General features: G+C 35.3%; 1 protein-coding gene across 1 annotated transcript in view; it reads left to right on the top strand.

Moving 5' to 3' along the window:
• Positions 1-22,878, top strand: part of LOC112046921 (uncharacterized) — a gene marked incomplete in the record, with an annotated part of 744,411 nt that overhangs the window by 574,952 nt on the left and 146,581 nt on the right. The window contains 1 exon segment of the mRNA XM_052881817.1: positions 10,277-10,325. Coding sequence (XP_052737777.1) covers positions 10,277-10,325 — 49 coding nt within the window.

Genomic DNA, 22,878 nt, shown 5'->3' with positions numbered 1-22,878 from the left:
TAGCGGAAATAAAAAAAAAAAATATTTTTGATTATACAAATCTACGAATTTACTTTAATTCTTTCGAAATAATATTCGTTCTCTCCCAAGAAATGCAACACTCATATGGGTAATAATGGCGGATTGATGACGTTTTCAATGCAGTAGTCGATTTGACGTTTGCTGTCAATTGTCATGTCATAGTTGCTTTATGGAGGCCATCTTGATATAACTCAAAAACTTTATTCACTTATTTAGATTTATCATAAATAAATATTTATCATTAAATCCTTGTATTTTTTAAATTTTAATGATACTGGGTAGAAGGGTGGACCTGAAATGGACCATTTCCTTTGAATAATTACGTAAAGCAAAATCAGAACATTACTAGTACTCGTATAAGTTATTTTATTGCTTCCCTTTTCACATAGTAGTGAGATCTGTAGCTATCGATTCGTACAATGATATGTTATAGGTATATATGTTTTAGCTAGCAAAGTAGATATACGAAACTTATATTATTTAGAACTTAATAAAGGCCGAACGAGTTCACGCTCCTCACGAACTTACAAAGAAAACTAATCCTATTCCGATATTATTCCGGCCGGTGCCCAATCAATTCGCCTATAAAAACAGAGGGATAAAATGCTGCTATCCTTACCCGAGAGTTCTCCTGAGAATCATTACGTAAATACGACAAAATTGTACAGTCTGTCCTCAGGAAGGGGTGTTGTTTATGAAGGGCAGAGGGCGGACTGTATCTGAGTGGTTCTATTAGCTCAACTAATATTTTGTTCTTTGAGTTAATTGTTATGTCACCTTTAAGACCAGGTGGCTCGTCCCATTAGGCCGCCTCAGGCGACTTGCCGGCAATAGAATTCAAGCCACCGGGGGAACTTCCTCCCGCGGAAATATTTAAACAAATTAAAACTTTTCTTTATACCATTTCCCGAAGTCTCCTTATTCTGATTCGTTTTTATTGAGTTTTCTCCCACTTTCGACTGACTTGCCGAAAGTAAGGCCGTAATTCAATTTGGATGTATAATGTTGTGTGTCCACGCGTATCCCACAAATGGGAGTTTCTTTTATTTAGGGATAGACATTCTCGGAAGGACTTGCGGATTTTTATTCTAGGCTATTATTTTATTGTTCAATAAATTTTTGTCTTTTCTCTTAAACATTTACGTGATGAGATTTTTTGAAACTTGAAAGTCAATAAGATCATCATTTTATCTTGGTTTACTTAAGAAAATTGAAAATTACACACAAACAAACCTTCTATATACTTATAATTTTTGAATAAATTGTATCTTGCAATTTCAAAAAAAAACAAGGCTGTTTAACACATTCTTTTCTTGCAAAGGAAAACAAAAAAATAACAGTTTAAAAAAAAAAAATTATAAATTCAATAATCGAATTAATAAAAAAGTATAATGGACATACATCAGTTTTTAATGAACAAACAAATTTTGATTTTGGCTAACTTCTTAATCTATTACAAACATTTGCAAATGCAGTACAGATATTGAGATTCAAATATTCCGTTCCACGTTAACAACAATAATAATTACGGTAATGTATTCTGCATTTCAAATAGCAAGTTATTCAATTAAAAACTTGCCAACCGCTAAACCTATTTGTAAACCGCTATTCCAAAGCTTTATCGCTGCGGGTTTGCAAGAAGCATCCCTTGTCCGATTTCATGTACCTCCGTCAAAGGGCTTAAAACTCTCTCCGACAAACATGTCTGAAACACAGCAAGAAGTTTTTTGCGAAGTGGAAGCCGGATTAAGAGTTGAATATACAAGTTAATTCTGTTGTGTAGCCATAAAGACACTTTTGGTATTCTAATTCTACATTGTCAGACAATATACGAGGAAATTTATAATTAATTCAGTTGGTTTAAGCTTTTAAAGTATTTACATTGTTATAATACGTATAGGTAAAGAAAATAGCCGTGCTGGTTTATATAATTTATTAAATAAACCAGCACGGCTATTCTCTAACGATGTTTTGTATAACTTGCAAGTGCGAGTTTTGAATTCACCGCTATCTTTCTCATTCTATAGTATCGTGTTAAACAGAGAGGTGAATTTGAAACTCGTACTTCCGAGTTACAAAAAAAATCGTTACAGAATAGCGTAGCTGATGCGTACACTACCTATCTCGTTGATTCAATGGTTAGCATATGTGATTACCGTTCACGGGGTAAGAGAGGTAAGAGTAAGGTAGGCAATTACTTCTTTCTTCTAATAAATTTTCAGCTCAAATTCTCATGACAGATGTAAAAATGGTATTTCATACCCGTGCCTAGGAGTGCAAGTAGAGCGATCGATATTGAGCATTCCCATCTTCTGGTAATCGTTACAGAATGAAAATATACATTTAGCTTGCATAAAAACAGCGAATTTCTTTGAGAAGACTAGAAATCGGCTATTAAATTTGGCTGATTACTTTGATATTGATGATAATGATAGCGAACATAAATATTATCAATACAGTTACTCCTCTAAACTCAACATAAATATATTCATGGCAACTAAAGACAAGACGCATTCTTCCAGAAATAGTTTGTGTTTGATGGACGCAAAGCTGACCATTACGAATGGGTTACGTCCGAACTGCCAAAGTAACCACTACAGCGACCAAAGTGAGAAAATAATCGCATTGTTAGAGAATTTCTAGAAACTACCTGACAGTTATAGTTTGGCACGATGAGCAATTGCAATAATTAAACGCATTGTTTACTTGCATAAGATTTTTCGATTACTGTGTATATACACAAAAAAGTCTTGTCAAAAAATAGATACTTCAATCCCGGCTTATTATATTGGCGGCTTTTTTCTCTTTTTGTAAGGAAAAGGGATCTGAAGTAGACTCACCGTGCTGCAAAGATTCAACGTATAATACAATGCAAATACATAACAATATTTACTACTAGCGGACGCCCGCGACTACGTCCGCGTGAAACCCTACTACTACCCCACCCTACTCCCATTTTACAGCTATCCTACCATCCATACATCCATCCATCCATACATGGGATGAGTAGGGACTCAACCCTACCCCTACTCTACCCCTACCCTACCCCTACCCTACCCCTACCCTACCCCTACCCTACCCCTACCCTACCCCTACCCTACCCCTACCCTACCCCTACCTACCCAGGAGTGTGAAGAATAGTTTCGTTAAAAAGAAGTTTTTGTTTGTTTGTTTTTACTGATTGCATTTTTGGCATCAGTATCGATCACTAATCACCCCATGATAGTTATTTTGGAAATATATTTCTTGTACAGTATTGACCTCTCTACAGATTTATTGTAAGTACAGATTTCTCAAAATGGTAACATAATAACATTAGTGGGAAATGATTGTCAAGCATTAGATTTCGACCTAAGTCTGCGAACCCAAAGTGCTAAAGTGGAGGACTTAGCTCTAACGAATTATTTTAAAACACTATCTGAATTCTTGATAAATATTTAGTTATATAGAGCTTTATCGGTTAGTCTAACTTTCTGAGAAAATTGAAAGGTTTCATAAATCATAAAGTACTAAGATTATAATCGGTATTGACCTAATTCGGTTATGCATTAAATACGTTTAATTAGGCTCTAGGGAATGGCGACAAACAGTATCAACGGCATAGTGGAGCAAGCGTGAACGCGGAATGTTTGCAAACCAATGCGTCACGGACAGGGCTAGCACTTTAGAGGTTTTTTCTTTACGTTATAGTTATAGACCAATACGACATTATTAATTTATGGAATTTAATAATTTATTTAATATGGATTAAAGAGACATATTAAATACTAGCGGACGCCCGCAACTACTTCCGCGTGAAATTTAGTTTTTCACAAATTTAAAAAAACTGATAGATTTTTTTATATCGGACCAGCAGTTCCTGAGATTGTCACGTTCAAGCAAACAAACTCTTTAGCTTTATAATATTAGTATAGATAGACAACAACGTCCTGTATTTAACATTCAACAGAAGATTTGCCTCATGTAAATATTTTACGTTAAAAATACCATTATTAAAAAGGTTGCAGAGTCAACCCTGCGAAGTACGTTGCCGCATAGACTTGCGAACGGACAAACAAACCAAACGTAGTGATTGTGCAGATAGTACTGACAAATGCTGGGTTCACAAATAGCGATATTGCATGCTTGCTTTGATGGATCGTGCTGCCGAATGTAATGCTCGTAATTCAACAATTGTTGTGTGCTTGTCCGCGATAGCTTGTTGTTTTCATGTACAGATGTATGTATCTACTATACACAAACGAACATAACTTGTAAAATACATACTATCAAGTTTAGGAAGGCTAAGATGGAGATGCCTGCTCTAAAACTGTGGTGTTAATAGTTCCTACAAAAGGCTTACGGCCAGAAATGGACGTCCATCGTCTGATGATAATGACAAAGGCTGATGTACTTACTAATTTTTACTAAGTAAAGAATAACTTTTAACTTAGATTGGTTAAATAATCAGATCAGATTTTTTCAGTCCTTCCAGTGTAATTTACTAACAGCCATCCATCCAAATGTATTATATTAGATAACTCTACAAAATATCGTAACACAACCAGAAATATAATTGACATAATAATTCGACATACCCATCGATGCTTTTCATAATTTGATGAGTACCTCGACCCAAACCGCACAATATACAACGTTACGACCGGTCGTATCCTTAGCTGCTTTTGTGCATAACTATCGCGGCCCACGCATAACGTCCGGACGTATGTGAGAGCATTCGTCTGGACGTCATGCCTGAATAGCATGCCCAATCCATGCTATTCAGGCATGACGTTCAGACGAACCTCCCTCAGTACCTCAACGTCCCTCAGCTCTTCGTACTATGGGGCCTGTCCATTGCCACTTCAGCTTCCTGACTGAGCTATCTCAGTGACTAAGGCCCATAGTTAGCGACCAAGTCGCAAGATATTTTCATAATACTATTTCATTTTGTTTCTGTAGACTGTAATCCTTATCGGCACTTGGCAGTAAATCAAGCGCATACAATACTGTAGACGTGGTAGCGGAAACTGTTTTGAAACCTTCACGATTGGTTTTGTATTAGTAAAGCATTTCACAAGTTGAAATTTTATCTAAAATATCTCCAGTGCGCTATATTTCTCGAAAAATGCAGTCTCTGCTTTTCGCTTTCGATGTATTTCCCTAGTGACTTCGCAGTAATCGAGCAAAACTCAACAAATCGACTTTCACGAGGACTTATAAAAATTCACACACAAACTTGAATCAATAAATAACAGTTTTTATCGCGAAAGAATTGTTATTGCAATGAAGAAATAAATTCTTATAATATTGTTATTATTAAAGTAAAATTTATACTTTAGGATTTTAGAATGCTTGTTACGAACATTTTGGTAAAATTATAAAAGTCTTAGTGGAATGTATGTATGTACTTTAATATTTGAATTAACTCACATACTTGATTTTTATTCTTTTTAAACTATTAAATGATTTTTCGTGTAACTTTTACACAATTTTTCATTTAATTACGTATAAGTAGTCTCAAATTCATTGATATGAAAAGATTTTTATCCGCAACACCTATATTTTCAAATAGACGAAGTGATTAAATAAATAATATTATTTTAGTTCCCATTTTGTGTGTAAAAGGCTCCAAAAGAGCTATATCAATAAACGCACTTGTAACAATTCCCTCTAATGTCGCCCATTGCTACTAAGCAGTCGTCCTATTATTAGGTATTTTATTTAAGGGGAGACGCCAGCCGACTCCCCAGAGGTACCTGTCTCATTAATTTGCGACGTAGGCACGTTTAAGTGTAACTCGGTATCTCTAAACCTTAATTTTTCTCTTTTACCGTTTACGAGATTCACTACGCTCCTATAGTTTCTAGACACGGCTGTATTAATTTGTATTATACGCTTTCTTTTTTACGCAATTATTCTGGATTTGCGTTTACACTGTACTCTTGCAGAAGGTTTAGGGTTCCGTAGTCAATCGTACTTAATAAACCGTATTCTTGTTTATACAATTTGATGCTTATTAGTCACAGAAATGGGATCCTTTTCAAAAATATTTTTACTACAATCTGATTTAAGACTCCTTTCAATGTGTTTTGTAAATCCTTGTGATTTGTATTTAGTATTTAGGGTGCGATTAAAAATCCATTATCATAATATTGCTACCGTACCGTTAGCATAACTAGTTTTTAGATATTCAAACGCAGCAAATGCACTTCTAAAACTCTGTTGTTTTGAAATAATTTTATGTCATGCTAACTTCCAGGACAATTAAGATATAAGACTAATATCGTCCCGCGGTTTCACCCACTCACCCACGTAGTTCCCATTTCGGTGGGATTACTGAGAAAAATATAGCCTATTCCGTCAGGGATTCTAATAGGTAACAGGTAATGTTTAGATTATAATGTTTAAAAAAATCTCTCAAATCGGTCTAGTAGATTCAGAGCCTACTCAATTCAAACGAATAAATGAAAAATCAATTTTATATACATATAAATTTTATAATAGTAGTAGGTATAGATTACATGGTAGTGAAATTTAATTATATTTTACAAAGGATCCTGACTGCCTCCGTGGCGCAGTGGACTTACAAGATGGAGGTCCTGGGTTCGATCCCCGGCTGGGCTGATTGAGGTTTTCTTAATTTGTCCAGGTCTGGCTGGTGGGAGGCTTCGGCCGTGGGTAGTTACCACCCTACCGACAAAGACGTACCGCCAAGCGATTTAGCGTTCCGATACGATGTCGTGTAGAAACCGAAAGGAGTGTGGATTTTCATCCTCCTCCTAACAAGTTAGCCCGCTTCCATCTTAGACTGAAAAAAAAGGATATGAATTATGACGCTGTAAATAATAAGTGAAAACTTGTTTCACCCTGATGGCTGCAAAGTCATAAAAATTCCGGGCGTACACACTGTGTATTGTCTCCAATTTCGCTCACTCATCCGAGTAGCTATGAAGAATATTTCAGCAAGAGTGGAATTAGCAAAGTTCTAGAGAATTCCACACATTGCCCGAATATTAAAAGGCGAATTAGACTGACCGTACCGCGGTGGGTACATAAATGTTCGTATTAGGGAACCACTTGTTACTGACCACACTTGTGGCTACGTGACTTCTCGAGTAAAGCTGACACTTAACTGCGACCAACCTGGGTATTTTGTAAATTTAAATAGATTTTAAAACTCTTAGCTTCACATATAACTCCACCTAGGCAACTAAGCACCTGCGTATATTAAAATAATTAGTACCGTAACATTTATTTATAATACCTTTCATTAAAATAATATTTTCTGTTTATTTTTTTTACAAACCATATCAGAAAACCGAGTGACATTATAAACTAAGGTGCCTAGTTGGCTTGGTGAATAACTCCACCAAACCTTCACCTTTATAAATGTTGTATAATTTGGTACAAAATTTAACCCGCACGGTGGCGCTTCAGCTGTATTTATGAAATAAAATTTTTTAAATCATTTTCCAAAACTTTTTTTACTATAATATAATTTGTGCTAATATTATAAATGCAAAAATAACTTCTATTTTTACGTTTACATTAACCAATTTTAGAGAATTTTCTAATTTAAAAAATGTTATATTTTTTTACAATTTACTCATATCAGTTTAATATTAAACCATTATTATCGTTGGTTAGTATTGTATATAGTTCAGTAGCCAACAAGGGACAGCCGCTAAGGGAGCAGCTTTATTGCATAAAATACAATATCAGCAACATCAGACGGTACAAATAATATACTGCGGTCCACTTTAACTTACATACGTCGCTCATAACTTTGCCATAAAGCAGAATGTAGACGCGACACTAAACAAAAGCTTAGATTAAATATAAACTCGCTAAAGTGCTTAAGTTGAAGTGAAAATAATGCGCGTTGTAAACAGCGTAACAAGGCGCGAACTCACTCGTGTGCTGCCAAAATAAACAACTTTATTCTGTACAGTTTTGTTTAAAAATTAAAATACGTTTTGTATATAACAATATTTTTATATTATAAAGTAAAATGTTTTCTCTCATTTATTTATTTGTCAATTTTTAATTTAAAATAATATTAATAAAATACTGTATTAATAAAAACCCTCCTACGGGACAAAGCACCCACCAAGCCTACTCAATCACCCTACAGATTGATCAACGAGGTTCTGGCGACCGACTAATGGCGGTATAACCATTCTCAACCAGCTGGATTTTTTATAAATGGCACTGGCCGGTGTCGGGCAGCAGCGAATGACCAACCTGCATGCCCAGCGTGGTTATTCTTTGGGCATTAACCTATATGGACGAAGCCATTGTCTATCGCCCAATATAAATAAAACATCGGAAAATCAAAACCGGCAGTTTCTAATGTTGCCCGGGGGAGTTAACATTGATCACCCGGCCAAACTTTGGTTTTGCTGTAACATTACTCAGGGGATTAGCCCCGGTCAATGCCAGACCCTGTCTCTGCCAATCAGTTATGAAAAAGTACACAAAAAACGTCCTTCGAGTTTGTACAGGCAAAAACTTTGTTACAGACCGCAGTACGAGTATAGTACAGTGTTATAATTCCTGATTCGACTTAAAATGTTACAAAATATTGAAGTAATACCTACCTTTTTAAATCGATCTCATTTCTCTTGTACTGAATATTTACTGTTACTGTAAAAAGAAATAAATTCTTTGAATTAGTTATTTTTTTTATTTTAATCAGCTAGCAACTACGTATTGAACTAAAAAAATCAATTTAAGAATAAAAGAAGAAGAAAATAAAAAAGTAATGAAAAGTTTTTTTTTTGCTCTTACAAAGTTACATTTAAGCAAATTCAAATATTATTGTCTATTATTCTAATAACAAAGCAATATAAATCGCCCAATTTAATTAATGAAAACAATCCCTAAGCAAGCTATTGATTTTGAGACACCAGTGTTGATTTAGGAAAGTGATTATCATCAAATTCTCGAAGATCAACTACGGTAATGAAATACCTACTACATTGTATATATAAATTACAATTAATTTTCATCAGGCCAGAAGGTTTTCGTAGAATCTATACTTTAATTAGCAAATTGCCTTCTTTATCAATTTTACGATATTATTCACGAAGTCTCAAATCAATTTCATTAACATAAGTAATTCTGCCGAGCTTTGTAATAGAGGATAAAATAATCGAAATCTATACTAATATTATAAAGCTGAACAGTTTGTTTGTTTGTTTGATTGATTGAACGCGCTAATCTCAGGAACTACTGGTCGAATTTGATATATATTTATATATTTTTTTTTATATTTTGTAATGTATAGTGTAAGGCAGAAACCTGCCTTCCGTACCGGTGATAGAGTCTTTACTAATAGTCAAACTGGACGTTTCAAAAGTGCTTATAAACTAAACCTACTTGAAACAAAAGAATTTTGATTTTGATTTTCAAAATTTTAAAAACGATCCAAACGCGGCAAAAGTTACCCACTGTCAGTATTAAATTTTTTTTCACCGCAAAAAAGGGGTTATCCCGTCATGGTTGTCCAAACAAAGGCATCGCAATTCCCGGTTAAACAAATCACCTCTAAACAAACATTTCTACAGGTAAGAATAATTCAGCAAAAGGTCACCTGTTACGGGTATTCGACATCGATCATCGGGAGTACGTTGTAACAGGCCCCCCGTAATGTCGCCCCGGGGAGAGGCGGCCGCTGCCTAGCGACTCCGGCCAGACAAAACCCTCGGGCCGAATTGTCATACTAAACTTGCCCGCTTTTTACAAACAGTCCGCGTGAAGGGCACCGGCGCCACATCCTGAGGGTATTCAACATCTCACGCGCTCAGCTGAAAGTTTAATCCGACTTTTTTAATTATGATTTCACGTGTATATTTGGAGAAATGTGGCACGTTTGCGGTATGAATTTTAGAACGCAATTTCGTACAATAAAGAATGTATTGCCTTTGCGAGCGGGGAGATTTAAAATCGTAACAATGAGCCGAATTCGGTGGCACCCGGGTCCACACACAGGCGGTGACAGCGCATCTCCGTTCGCGTGTATTGTTCGTGTCCTAACCGCCGACTTTCCATTTATTTCTCTATGAATACGTTATTACCTGCTCGCCCCGCTTATCAAAGTTTATTTGCAGCGTGTGGTTTACTCTGTACCGGTGCTTATTCGTTATTACAGCCCGCGAGTGTTTTATTGCTGGGGCGGGGCTCAAATCGCGCACGACCCCTTGTTTTTCGCTATTTTTCCTCACGGATCTTTTTAAGGATTTGAACTTTATTTTATGTTTTTTTGTTGCAGATCGAGGACGCCATGTTAATGTTCGACAAACAAACCAATAGGCACAGAGGTAAGTCGCTTATACATACGAAAATGTTATTCTATAGGTAGTACTTACGTACTATGGTATAAAATTGGCATCATTTATAGGAAGTAGAACTAGATATCGTGTATCCAAATCCGGCAGTAATATCGCAAGCTGTCTGTTGAATAAAAAAATGGAAATAAATTCGTTCAGCAATAACATAAATATTATTACGAAGCCGCTCGTAACTCGTTGGAAGGGACACGCACGGGCGGCTTTTTGTCACCTTGTTTTCTTCCAAACTTCCTCGTTTGCATGTCTCATGAGGAAATAACAATATCACTTTTGTGCACGATCCGCCTCATTTCACTGGTCGTCTTTGCCGCAAAGTCGATGCTAGTTAACTAGCAACGAATAAATACAGGCGCCGACCGTCGCTAGATCACGCCCATCATAAGAAGAAACGTCTAGCCTATCGAATGATCTTTTTTATTGAGAGTTACTAAAAGAATAGAACAGGCATCGAGGCTCTAGTAAAAATGGTTGCATCACAGATCCGGAGTATCGAAGCGAAACGGAGTTTCGAGGCAGAGTCGTCTCTAAATAGGTTCACCGTTTCGATATTATTGTATTCTCTCCCTCGTGTTACGACTATTCCCGACTAATAAATAACAAATCGACGCCAGAATAAAATATATGGTTTCTTTGTAAAGATTTCTCGCTCTTGGGTACGAGATACAGTCAAAAAGTTGCCGTAAATTTGGCCTCCCGTTTCATAATATTTTTTACTTACTTTTCGTACTCTTAAAAATATGATATACTGTTAATCATAAAAATGTAAATACATTTTTATTATAATGAGTGGGGATAATAATTTTTCTTGTTAACAAATTGTGCGTCAAAATACTACAATCACAGAGTTGTATATTGTAGAATCAGTTGCCTTCATTACCCGCACAACGCGTAAGATTTTAATTAAAATCCACGAAGTCGTATCAAGGGCGCCCATCTTTTGTTGCCAACGAAGGTTCCCTTGTAGCAGTTACACCAAATATAATGTTAAATTTACTTTTGTTATCCCCATTACACAAAAACAGGTTGACCCAAATATTCAAGCTCGGTGAAATATCGTTGTGCTGTCATTTATGCAAGTTCGCAAAAACGAATCTTATTTCATTAAGGGACAAGGGAAATCCGACATTGTTATGAGCGCTGTAAGATATAGAATATCTTATCCCAACTTCAAGTTTCACGCCCTTTGCGTGTCGTTTGGATGATATTGGAGGTCCCTCACTTCGTAATTAGAAAAACAAAGAAATAAAATATCTTGTCATACCATTCTATTAACAGTAACAAAAATGATATGACAATTTCGACCAACTTTGTTTTTGTTCTGGCATTATAGAATTATAATGCCAGATAAAATAATTTTAAATAATCACTTTAATATTAGATATATAAATAAAACGTTTATGGTACTACAAATCCTTAAAAATACGTCTACTTCCAACGCGTCTTATTAATTATTATAAAATACACAAACCTTTTAAAGCAACAATTTGAAAAAAACTAAAAAATATATATAGAACCCGATAAAATTTATAGGAAATAATAAATGGGCGTTTAGAAAAAGAAGGAGATTCGAAGTGCGTCTCTAATATTGGCGCTGGTTATTATCCCCAAAACGTAATCAGTTGGGTCGGGTTATCCCGGCAAGTAATGTAAAAATATCCCCTGTTTATTTGTATCAGAGTCGAGCTAGAGGCAACCCAAACGCATATTCTGTCTGAATATGAATGCAAACTGCCCCGGCGAACGACCGGAATGGCGAAAATCAAATTAGGTATGGCGTGAATACTTTACGGCGACGTCGGGAAAAAAAATTGAAATCAAATATTCATTGACTTTCAACCGGATAATCCGGCCCGCAGCCATTTCAATACATTTTATTATCTATTTTTCGCGGCCCCCGCCTCCGTGACCCCAAGACGACTTCTGCCCATTTGAATTATTAATTCCGAAAATCAAATCATGTAGGCGCGGAATGGTATTGCCCTGTTTACTCGTTTTGTATTATTTTATTTTCTCTTTCTACGCTTACAATTACGTTATATGCTAGTCCATTATTTCACATAAACTAAACATAGGCTGTACAGTATCCATTGTACATGTAATTTATAATTTACCCAAAAATAAAAGGATAAAAAACATTTTAAGAAATTTCCACCACCTGGCGATAATGGATAAAAATTAGAATCAATAAGAAAAATAAATATTTCAAACATTAAAAAAAAAGACTGCTATTAAATAATAATAATTAATTTATAAGAAAAATATTATTATTATACAAAATATGTATAGTGTAACAAGATTTCAGAGTGAAATTCTTTTGATTTGATACTATATTAAAAAACGACTAGTAGATGACGTTGGGAATGTGCTTCAAAATTATTTTTATAGAGTTTGATTTTTTTTGGTTTCTCTGATCTTCCTGTCTAAAGTCGATTGCATACTTTATTCGAACATTTTCACATTTCTTTATAAAAATTTTCCGTTTGCAATTTTTTATCCGATTTATCTCAAACCTCATTTTGAAGGGGGTTTAAATTAAATGGCAATTTTTTTTTATATAAATCTGTTGAAAATAAAAAGCCTTTTAACCTTTCCAGTACATTAAATATGCGCGAATAATGCGTTTAATAGCACCCTTTACTTTTATTTACGACCTTTCCCTGTTGAAAAAAATAATTAACGATGTCCCTTGCAAAAGTTCTCATTGTTTTGCTTTTAATATTCATTTTACAGTAAAATTTTTGAATACTTGTAAACACACGGAACTTTATTAATTTAATTACTCTGTCAAAAGGCTGGAGTTGGTGGAAGCTTTATTAATTTGTATTATAATTCATAATAATTAATTAATAACGATAGTTTATTGTTCAATAACGATATTGTTCTAGTAAATAATAATAAGAATTAAGTATGTATGCAGTTGAATGGCTTGTTGGCTGTTGGTACAGTTGATTTTAAAAACATATTTAAGAAAAATTAACTTTATACCAAATTTTGTACAAATTGATATCACGATATAGTACTTAGTAAATAAACACAATCACAAATGTTTTCACTGGTTTTTGAAATAATGTATTACATTCCCTTTTCCGCTGTGATTTTTTAAAAGTAAAATTCAATGTACCAAACACTTCAGTTCGCTATTTTTGTACATGTCGAGGCAATTCTTACACTGCTAAGCTCCTAGAGACTCGGGTGATGCTATCTCACAACAAGTGTGCTATTTTGGTCCCTATTTCACTTGTAATAAGGTTGTTTGGATTGTTTTGTAAAATTCTAAATGTGTACTCACAGACTGCTAAGTGGCAGCACGTGGCAGTCTCCTCTGGGAACGTTAAGAGTCTGGGCTTAGATGCATCTTGTGGGGAACCAGCCCCTGTTAATATTATGTCTATTACTATTAATTTACTTTATAACAATGTTAATTTCGCGTTTACAACGTAGATTGCTTTACCACTCGACTTCCAAGATTTCTACAGTTTTATAATTAGTAAGGTAAGTGTATGTTTTGTACATTAATGAATCAGTGAACCATAAAGAGATCTTTGGTAATCTATACTTATAATATAAAGAGATAATGACTGTTAGATTTTGGGGGGTAATTTCTGGATCTGGTGAACCAATTTTGAAAATTCTTTGAAAAGTCTTATGTTTGCCAGTCTTATCTAGCCGATGTGTCACAATAAAATATAATCTTGGAATCTTAATTTGAGTCACTTCCCAGTCTTCGAGTAGGATGAAATTTTGCACACGCTCTGAGTTCTGATGATATGATACATGGCTAGCTAAGAAACGTCATTACAAATCCAATATGGCGGCCTCTTCAAGATGGCGGACTGGCTGTTTGAAATCCACCGCCATGATATGGATATGAAATGGATATCCATATCATGGGGGTTTGCTGTCAGAAATAGTCACGCGACTTAAATCTAATATTTGTAATTTTAGTGCGTGCTAATTTTTCTTTTTATTTTTTTAAACTATTTAAAGTTATTTATTTTGATTATAATCGTAAGTCTTTTAAATTATATTTCCCTCTTTAACGAAGCAAAAAGTTTTTACTGAAGGCATAGTATATCAGCTATAAGTTTACCTGCCAACCGTTGCTAAGGCAAGAGATTACAACCAGCATTTATTAATGTGCGAGTATTTACCGGGAATGACATATCGCGATTACGCTTCCATAACGGAACCGTGAGTACAAAGTTGCATCGATACGATATCGGGTTCCGCTCAAGCAACTCTCGCGGGACGCCGCGGTTGTGGATGCATCGCGCTCGTAGCTAGCGCACAACGAGATGCATATAAGATAAACTTGAATCCAAAACTCGCGGGATTATTCCGTAATCAGTAGTGCTTTAAATGTGAATAACCAAGTTTTAACATAGTTTTCCAATTTCACTTTTTAACGGAATTTAGAACTATATAAAATTACTAGCTGATGTAGCGCCGTTTTACCCGCGTGGTGCCTGTTCCCGTTGGAATACGGGGATAATATATAGCCAATAGCCTTCCTCGATAAATAGGCTATCTAACACTGAAAGAATTTCAAATCGGACTAGTAGTTCCTGAGATTAGCGCGTTCAATCAAACAAACAAACTCTACAGCTTTATAATATTAGTATAGATTTTTAGATAGATCTTAATCATGATAATCGTTTCAGAAACTCTTTCTTTTATCAATAGAATGTAAGGTGTATGTATATTTTTACATTGATTCGGGTTTGCCGGCTCATGGACTAAACAAGCAACTCGATTAACAACACCCATTAAAGGCGTTAATTCGTTTATCTCATAACCTTTATTTAAATATTAACTAGTTCCCAGCAGTATCTCCCTATTGCAATAAGTCTATTTACACGTTAGTATAACGTTAGTGGGAGACTCGGGTCCCCGGAGGGAGCGGCGAGAAGTGGTATAGAAAATACTGGGAAGCATTTTAACACGTCTCTGTTTTCCGTTAGATATCTCCCAGCCTTATGCGAAACTGTCCGCTTGTGTATCTATGGGTATTACCTTGGGGGTTTATGCGCGCAGTATGAACGGTGGTGGTATAAACGTTAAATATTGTCGGAGGTAACAATGTTGAGAGTGGCTTAGATTGCTCGTGGATACTTGGTAGCACGAGGAGAATTTATAAAAGAATTTCAAAAATATATGGATATGAACGTTGATAGATATGGTTATTTTACACCGCTGTTGTATTAAACGTGGTGAATTTTGATATTTGGAAAATGGAGTATAGTTTTAATAACCATTTGAATTTAACTTATGAGTCTAGAACAGTTGTGTTGCTTTGTGTGAGACAGTTAGTTGTTTTGTAAGTGTAAGTAGGTTACAGATAATATTAATTTGAATATTTTCTAAAACGTGTCAGATATTATCCGATAGTAAGCTTCAGCAGTGGTAAATTATAACCTAAGGGCAATGACCTATCACCAAAAGAGTTGGTGTACTGGTACAAAGACGTTTAATTAAATTAATATTTTTAACATAAAAATGGAACGGATTTGAAAGAATGAAATGGGACCAATCTAGAAGTATACCCTTTCAAACAAAAAAAATTACAAATTATGTGGTAACAAACATTAATAAAAAAACATACGCGTCGAATTGAGAATCTCCTTCTCCTTTTTTGAAGTTGGTTAAAAAAGCTAATGAATAACATATTGGTTCTAACAGAAAGATCTTGAGGAATGCTTAACACAATGACATTGATATCCTTGTGTAACTCAATTCGCCAACATAAATGCCTCTCAATGTTCGGATTCCAATAAGTCGAACCGAGAATTGAACGTCAATGAAGCACTAAGGAGCCTAGCGCGTTAACAATACATATTAAAGAATGTTTTATCAAATCACTTCCTAAAGCTTAACCACGACGAGGGGGCCGGTTGAAAATAGTGAGTGCGGGAAATGACATAGTGGAAATCCATTCACAACCTCCTTACTCGGTAAATAGAGTGGTAACAATTGAAAAGTCATCCATTCTTAGACCGGGGAATATTGAGTGCAGCCTTACATTGTCAGGTTTTCGAACAATAAACGGGGCACTCGCCTGACAAATAAGTCCATGGTGTTGTAATTATGGTGGCAATGGTTCGCTTTGTGCTATTTAACGACTCCTTTCATTGTTATTACTTATGTGCTTCAGGCGAACACACGCTAATCGATATTGATACACGATAGTATTTAACTTGAAAGGAAAATAAGTAACATGACTTTCCTTTACATGAATTGTGTTTTTTTTTCAATAAACACATGCACCTACTCGTATATAAGTTTGTACCTTTACTGTTTTTGAGCAGTATTTTTGCTATTAATTGTAATTTATAAAAAATGTATAATTACTGTTATATTACAAGGCAAGAAAGTTAAATTGCATTTATGTATAATATTCAAGAAATGGAGTAAAAGAATGAGTCGTATAAGTAGATAAAACATAGGATTATAGCGTCTAACATAAAATTCCTTTAATGTTTTGAACTTGCCACAAACTAACTTACACGGCTGTTTGGCTTATATTAAAGGATTCCTAGCATTATTTATCTCAAAGCATCTCACTACGCACCCCTTTATTAACCGTCTTAATTGCTAAGGCCAAGTTAATTACACCGGGTAAAACTTAGCGTCTAAAGATCCGTTAATTTAGTACAACGTCGTGGAAATCCTTTTATGTCATTTATCTGCAAAATCATTTTTGCGGTAACTTTAGCCTGGACCTCCATTCCCCTGTGGATTATCGCCGGGATTGTGGGCCATTGCGAATGGTGCCCCAACTTTTTCTATAATAAAATTATGGAAAAATCTCCCGCTACTTGGAACAATTACTTTTATTTATGACCCCCTATAATTTAATGTCAAAAGCAATGTCGCTACTAGGGATAAGAATATTGTCATCCTTATTGGATTTTCATAATATAATCTATTGGAAACTTTGCACAACTTTACTTTGTGATATCGAATGGCGCTAGAAACAGACTTCAGTTCTTTGACAGGTTAATTTATTTTGAACACAGGAATTATAAACAAATGGACATTTTTAATTTCCACTTAGTCGATAAAAATGCCATTTTAGTTACGTACTTAGTAAATCCAATTTAATTATCTTTTTCGTTGATACTTTTTGATGTCGTTGCCCGATTGGGGCTTTTATTGGTGTTGAGTAGGTACCTATTGAAATATTGAGCTATTAAGTTAGGTATAATAAAGAACAAAGTTATTTTATATATTTGCTTCAAGTCAAAATACTTTGGGCGAGTGAGCCTGGCGTGAGATATTGTTGAATATTTAATTTTCATTTTTTTCAATTTAATTTTAATAAAAATAATGATTAATCTAAACGGCTTCATGCATTGCTCATATCTATTTAAACTCCGTAAGTAAGCAATACGGCAATACGCGACTTAAACTCAATAGTTTTAATGTTATTAATCTAATAAACTCAAAGTCCAAACTCCAAATTTACCCCTAAGAAACTTAAAATAACATCGGGCTCTCCTCTAATATTATAATTAATGTTTACGGCAGTCAACTGAGTTTATAAACTAAGGCAGTTTCCTTTCTTTTCAGTAAAATAAAAATATAACCTGCGGTAACAAAACATAATCCTCTTTTATTCAATCTCTTGAGATGACACTAAAAATATTATATGATGTGTTATGAATGAAAAATGAGCAATAATTTAACCTAAGTGTATGTATGACTCTACGTTCTTCATATTTATGGGATCGGTGAAGTTTTCCGTGATGTTTTAGAATAAATTATTAAAATATTATTTATCTTGGTTCATATTTACCTAAGTTACTTTTAATCGTGATGACGTAAAAGCGCGCAGTAGAAACAAGACTTTATTGATTTACAGTTGACTCATGCCTACGTATTTGTAATGGAATTATTTGTAATCGAAATTCGCAATGACATACCTACTAATAAGTACTTAATTGTTGCTGAGCTGAGCTGTGATAGCTCAGTGGACTATTGGCCTAACCCCTCTAATACTGAGAGGAGATTCGAGCTCAGCAGTGAGCCGAATATAGGTTGAAAATGATGATGATGATGATGATGAAATACTTAACAACTCATCGTTATGTAGTGTCAATAATGTATATGTTATATTCTACTGAATAGTGTATATTATATAAAAACCCATGGGTTTTATTATCCCAAACCGCATACAGTACTTGTAATTTATGAAATGTACATAAAATTTTTGTTTCGAAGTATGTAGCGCTTGTGCCGAGAAATGCTGGCATTTGTTGTTTGTACAATGAAATGCACGTGAATAAAGGCCCATCTCATTACTGCACTGACCGCATCTAAGCAATCTAAGTGCGCCTCTGTTGAACACGACGTAAGTTACTGTGGTTTTAAGCGCGTACAAAATTGTCTGCTTAATTTAGAAGCAACTTTAGTATGCGAATATTTAGCAGGATCTTTAACGTTGAAAATGAAAAGGGCATATCTTTAAAAATAAAATAGATTTGATCGATTACGTACTTCATAAAATCACAAGATTTTATTGCCGATATTTTAATCCAGATACGTAGGTAGGTACATAAATCAGGAAGGATAAATAGAAAACAACCACGAAATGAGTTAAAATCATTATTTTATACTTTTTCAAATTTATAGGATTATTATTAAATAAAAGCATTGGCAATAAAATATACCATTATTATGAAAGATAAGGCGCGTAATACTCTTTTTGATTCCAGCATTGCAATGTTAATTTATCGGGAGATTAAAAATTAATGAATAAACTTTTCCGAATTATTTAACGCACGATCGCGGATGCCACTGTAATGAAAAATGAAAATGAAAATGAAAAAATCTTTATTCGTCAACTAAGTCTTACAAACAAGTAGCAAGGGCCCCTGTACTAGGTGGAAAACCCGTATTACTGGGTGCCCCGCTCATTCACCACACAGAACAACCGTAGTTAACAAATAACAGAATTATAAATTATAATATATTTAGTGTGTGTGTATGTGCGTGTGTGTGTGTGTTTGTGTGTGTGTGTGTGTGTGTGTGCGTGTGTGTGAGTGTGAGTGTGTGTGTGTATTATCAGTTTGTGTTTTATTTAAAATAATTGCGTCCGTATTTAAGAAAAGTTATCTTTAAGTAAAAGTTCAGTTTGTTCATAGTCTAGGGCCAGCAAGGTATCAGTTACCACCCGTTTCAATTTATTATGAGTCAAAGCATTAATTTTGTGACTTTTATTAAATTTGTTATAGAGAAATGAAGATTGGTAACCATATTGCTTTCTTATAAATTTAGTTCTCCTTCGTGTATATTGGCAAACTTTAGTAGTTCTACGTTTTGAAGTGTTGTGTGGTTGGAACGGCAGCTTTTGGTGAATTTTATTTATACAGTTAAATATATATGTCTGTCTAATTGTGAGTAATTTATAGCTGGAGTGTAGTGAAAAAGTGGGATATCGAAAAGGTTTAAAGAACATCACTTTTAACAATGATCTCTGAGCTCTTTCAAGGGCAATTAAATGGGTTTTGGCTGCACCTCCCCATACGGTTATGCAGTAACTAATCACAGAATGTGCCAGAGCCTTGTATGTATTTATGAGAATTTTTTCATTAGCAACGTGTCTGAGTTTTTTGAAGATCCATATAAGTTTTCTCGTCCTATCCGTAATGCATTCTATATGTCGTCTCCAGCTCAGATGCTGATCGATAATTACTCCTAGATATCTAATACTATCAACTCTAGCAATATTGTTGCATGTGCAAATATTTGAAACGGAATGGTCGCAAGTATGTGCTTTCAGACTAAAGTTGATGTTAGGTTGTGTCACTTTATAAATGGAAAACGTTAGAAATTTGGTTTTATTTATATTGAGAGTTAATAGATTTGAATTCAACCAGCTGGAGACGTGTCGAATACCTGACTCAGCGACTTCTTTTAGCCTATCCCATGTACCTGCATGGAAGATGAGTGCAGTGTCATCGGCATAGGTATATATTTTACAATTTTGGATTTGATAATTACAGAGATCATTTACGTAGATCAGGAACAAGGTAGGTCCAAGGACACTACCTTGTGGTACGCCGTAGGAGATGTTTGTTGGATTGCTGATATATTTACCGAGTTTAAGTTGGTTTTCACGGTTAGACAGGTAGTCAGTGAGTAAAGCATGGGGCAGGCCTCGCACACCAATATTGTGTAGCTTTTTTAGAAGGATTGGTACAGAGACGGTTTCAAAAGCTTTGGCTAGGTCCAGAAAGACTCCAGCGCATTTGTTACCGGCATCCAGGTGATTACTAATTTCCTCAGTTAAGGCTATCACTGCGTCTTCTGTGGAGACGCCGTTTCTAAACCCGTACTGGTTTTTAGCTAACAGGTCAAATTGCATCAGGTATGTATTAAGACGATTATTTATAAGCTTTTCCAGGATTTTTGATAGAACCGGGAGAACTGAGATCGGTCTGTAATTGTCAACGTCGTCTCTGCACCCACCTTTATATATCGGTGTAACAATGGCTCTTTTAAATATAGATGGGAATCGGCCATGTTCAAAGCATAGATTGTAGACATGACTCATTATTGGCATAAGAATATTTCTAGCTTTTTTGATGAACGACGTAGAGATGTTGTCCCACCCTGGGGCAGAGCTATATGAAAGGTCGAGTATAATAGAGTTTATTTCTGATGGGTCAGTGTTAAGGAGTGCAAAAGAGTTAGATGGGGTTGATATTGTGTCCACTTTGCTATCAATATCAGTGGGCGAGCCTGTTAGTTTTTCCGCCATGTCTTTGCCACGATTAGAAAAGTAACAATTAATAAAATTTGCAGATTCTAAGGGGGAGTTCTTCAGGGTAGTAAGTTTGGTTGTGTCGTCAGGTTTGTCTTTATTAGTGTAACAAATTGATTTTAATGTTTTCCACAAGGATTTTGAATTTTTTGCACGGTCTAATCTATTCCTATCGTAATTATTTTTAAGTTTCCTAATGAGTTTATGACAGTAATTTCTGTAGCGAGTGTAAGTAATTTTTAAGAGGTCGTTATTTGGATTTATTTTTACTTTACTGTGTAGTTTGTCCCTATGTCTTATACACCGTAGAATTCCTGGTGTTATCCAGGGCTGGATGCGACGTTTCCTGTTGGGTATCGTAGTTATTGATCGATTATTATGCAATGCCGTAGAAATTGTATCAACCAGGCACTCGGCAGCTTGAACTGGGTCTTGACTTTCTAGTATCACTGTGATTTTAGACTTTATTTCATTTGAAGCACCATCAAAATCTACTGAGGCTCTGGTTTTCACAACATTATGGTACAGTGGCTTATACATAAGGTTTATGATAACGGTGGAGTGATCGGTTGGTGCGTTGGACAGAACAAGAGACTTCGCGGGTAATGACGTTTTGAGCATCATGTGGTCGTAACACATTTTATCACGCGTAGGTAGTCTATGACCCGGGAGAAGACCATGATATGCAAGCGTGGTTAGGTAGTTATTGCAATTAGGGTCGGTTGAGTTCAGTTTTATGTCTATATTAATATCACCCGTTATAATAATATTTTCATATTGTTTATAATTTTGAAGTTGTAATTCTAAAGAAGATATAAAGTCGTCAGTATTTCTAATTGAAGGGCTACGATATATACCAATAACTACAGTGTCTTTAAGTGTAAGTACAAGGCAAGAGGCATTGCTAATATTAGGTTCAGATATTGCGTAGTTGAGAGTCTTGCTAACGTAAAATATAACTCCGTCACATTGGTTTATACATTTCTTTGTATAATATGTATTGTAGTTATCACTAAGTACAGGAATAGGTTTATTTTCTGAGAGATGGCACTCGGTCATAACTAATACATCGCAATCAAAATTAAGTGAGTGCAACGTTACTTGAAAGCTGTCTAAGTTTTTATAAATGCTCCTTATATTTTGAGTTAAAATAGTTAAGTTATTTGAGGGTACGATGTGAGCAAGACTGACCTCAGGTTTACACATCAGGGCCTGGGCAAAATGGGTGTTGTCTATATCTGCACTGGTTTGCAATATGTTATCCATTGTTAAATTGTAATTGCGGTTATGAATTAATTGAACCCTTTAAATTGACATTCCATTGGAACGACTCGCGCCTCCGAGCGGCGTCGGGCGTTGGTGCAATTGTAATCAGTCTAATATGCTGAACAGTAGGTCCATCTCATTACCATGGGCGACCACAGGTGAATGATGACGTGGCGTGAGTGCCGCCACCCGTTTTGTTTGCGGTCGATTCAACGCTCACGACAAATTGCGTGTTTGCCGCCGCAACCGAGAGATCATTCCGGAGCCGGGAGGAATAAATCGACTGATTACTTTTGCACAATTTGGAATATAAAGTGAATTGTTCCGCGCACCGGTGCTTGTACAATTCGGACCGCGTCTGTAATAGTTTCTCTCCCAGCATTTTTTATGACAGCCCCGTAATGACTCTGGAGTGTTATTCTTTTAAGCGAAATAATTACAGGAGCCGTATTACGCAACAACAATACACCCCTCGCAATTTTCTTTTGTATT

The sequence above is a fragment of the Bicyclus anynana genome, chromosome 5 (genome assembly GCF_947172395.1).
Source record: "Bicyclus anynana chromosome 5, ilBicAnyn1.1, whole genome shotgun sequence".
NCBI classification, from domain to species: Eukaryota; Metazoa; Arthropoda; class Insecta; order Lepidoptera; family Nymphalidae; genus Bicyclus; species Bicyclus anynana.
Note: the sequence above shows the minus strand (reverse complement) of the source record. Positions and strands in the feature narration are given on the sequence as shown.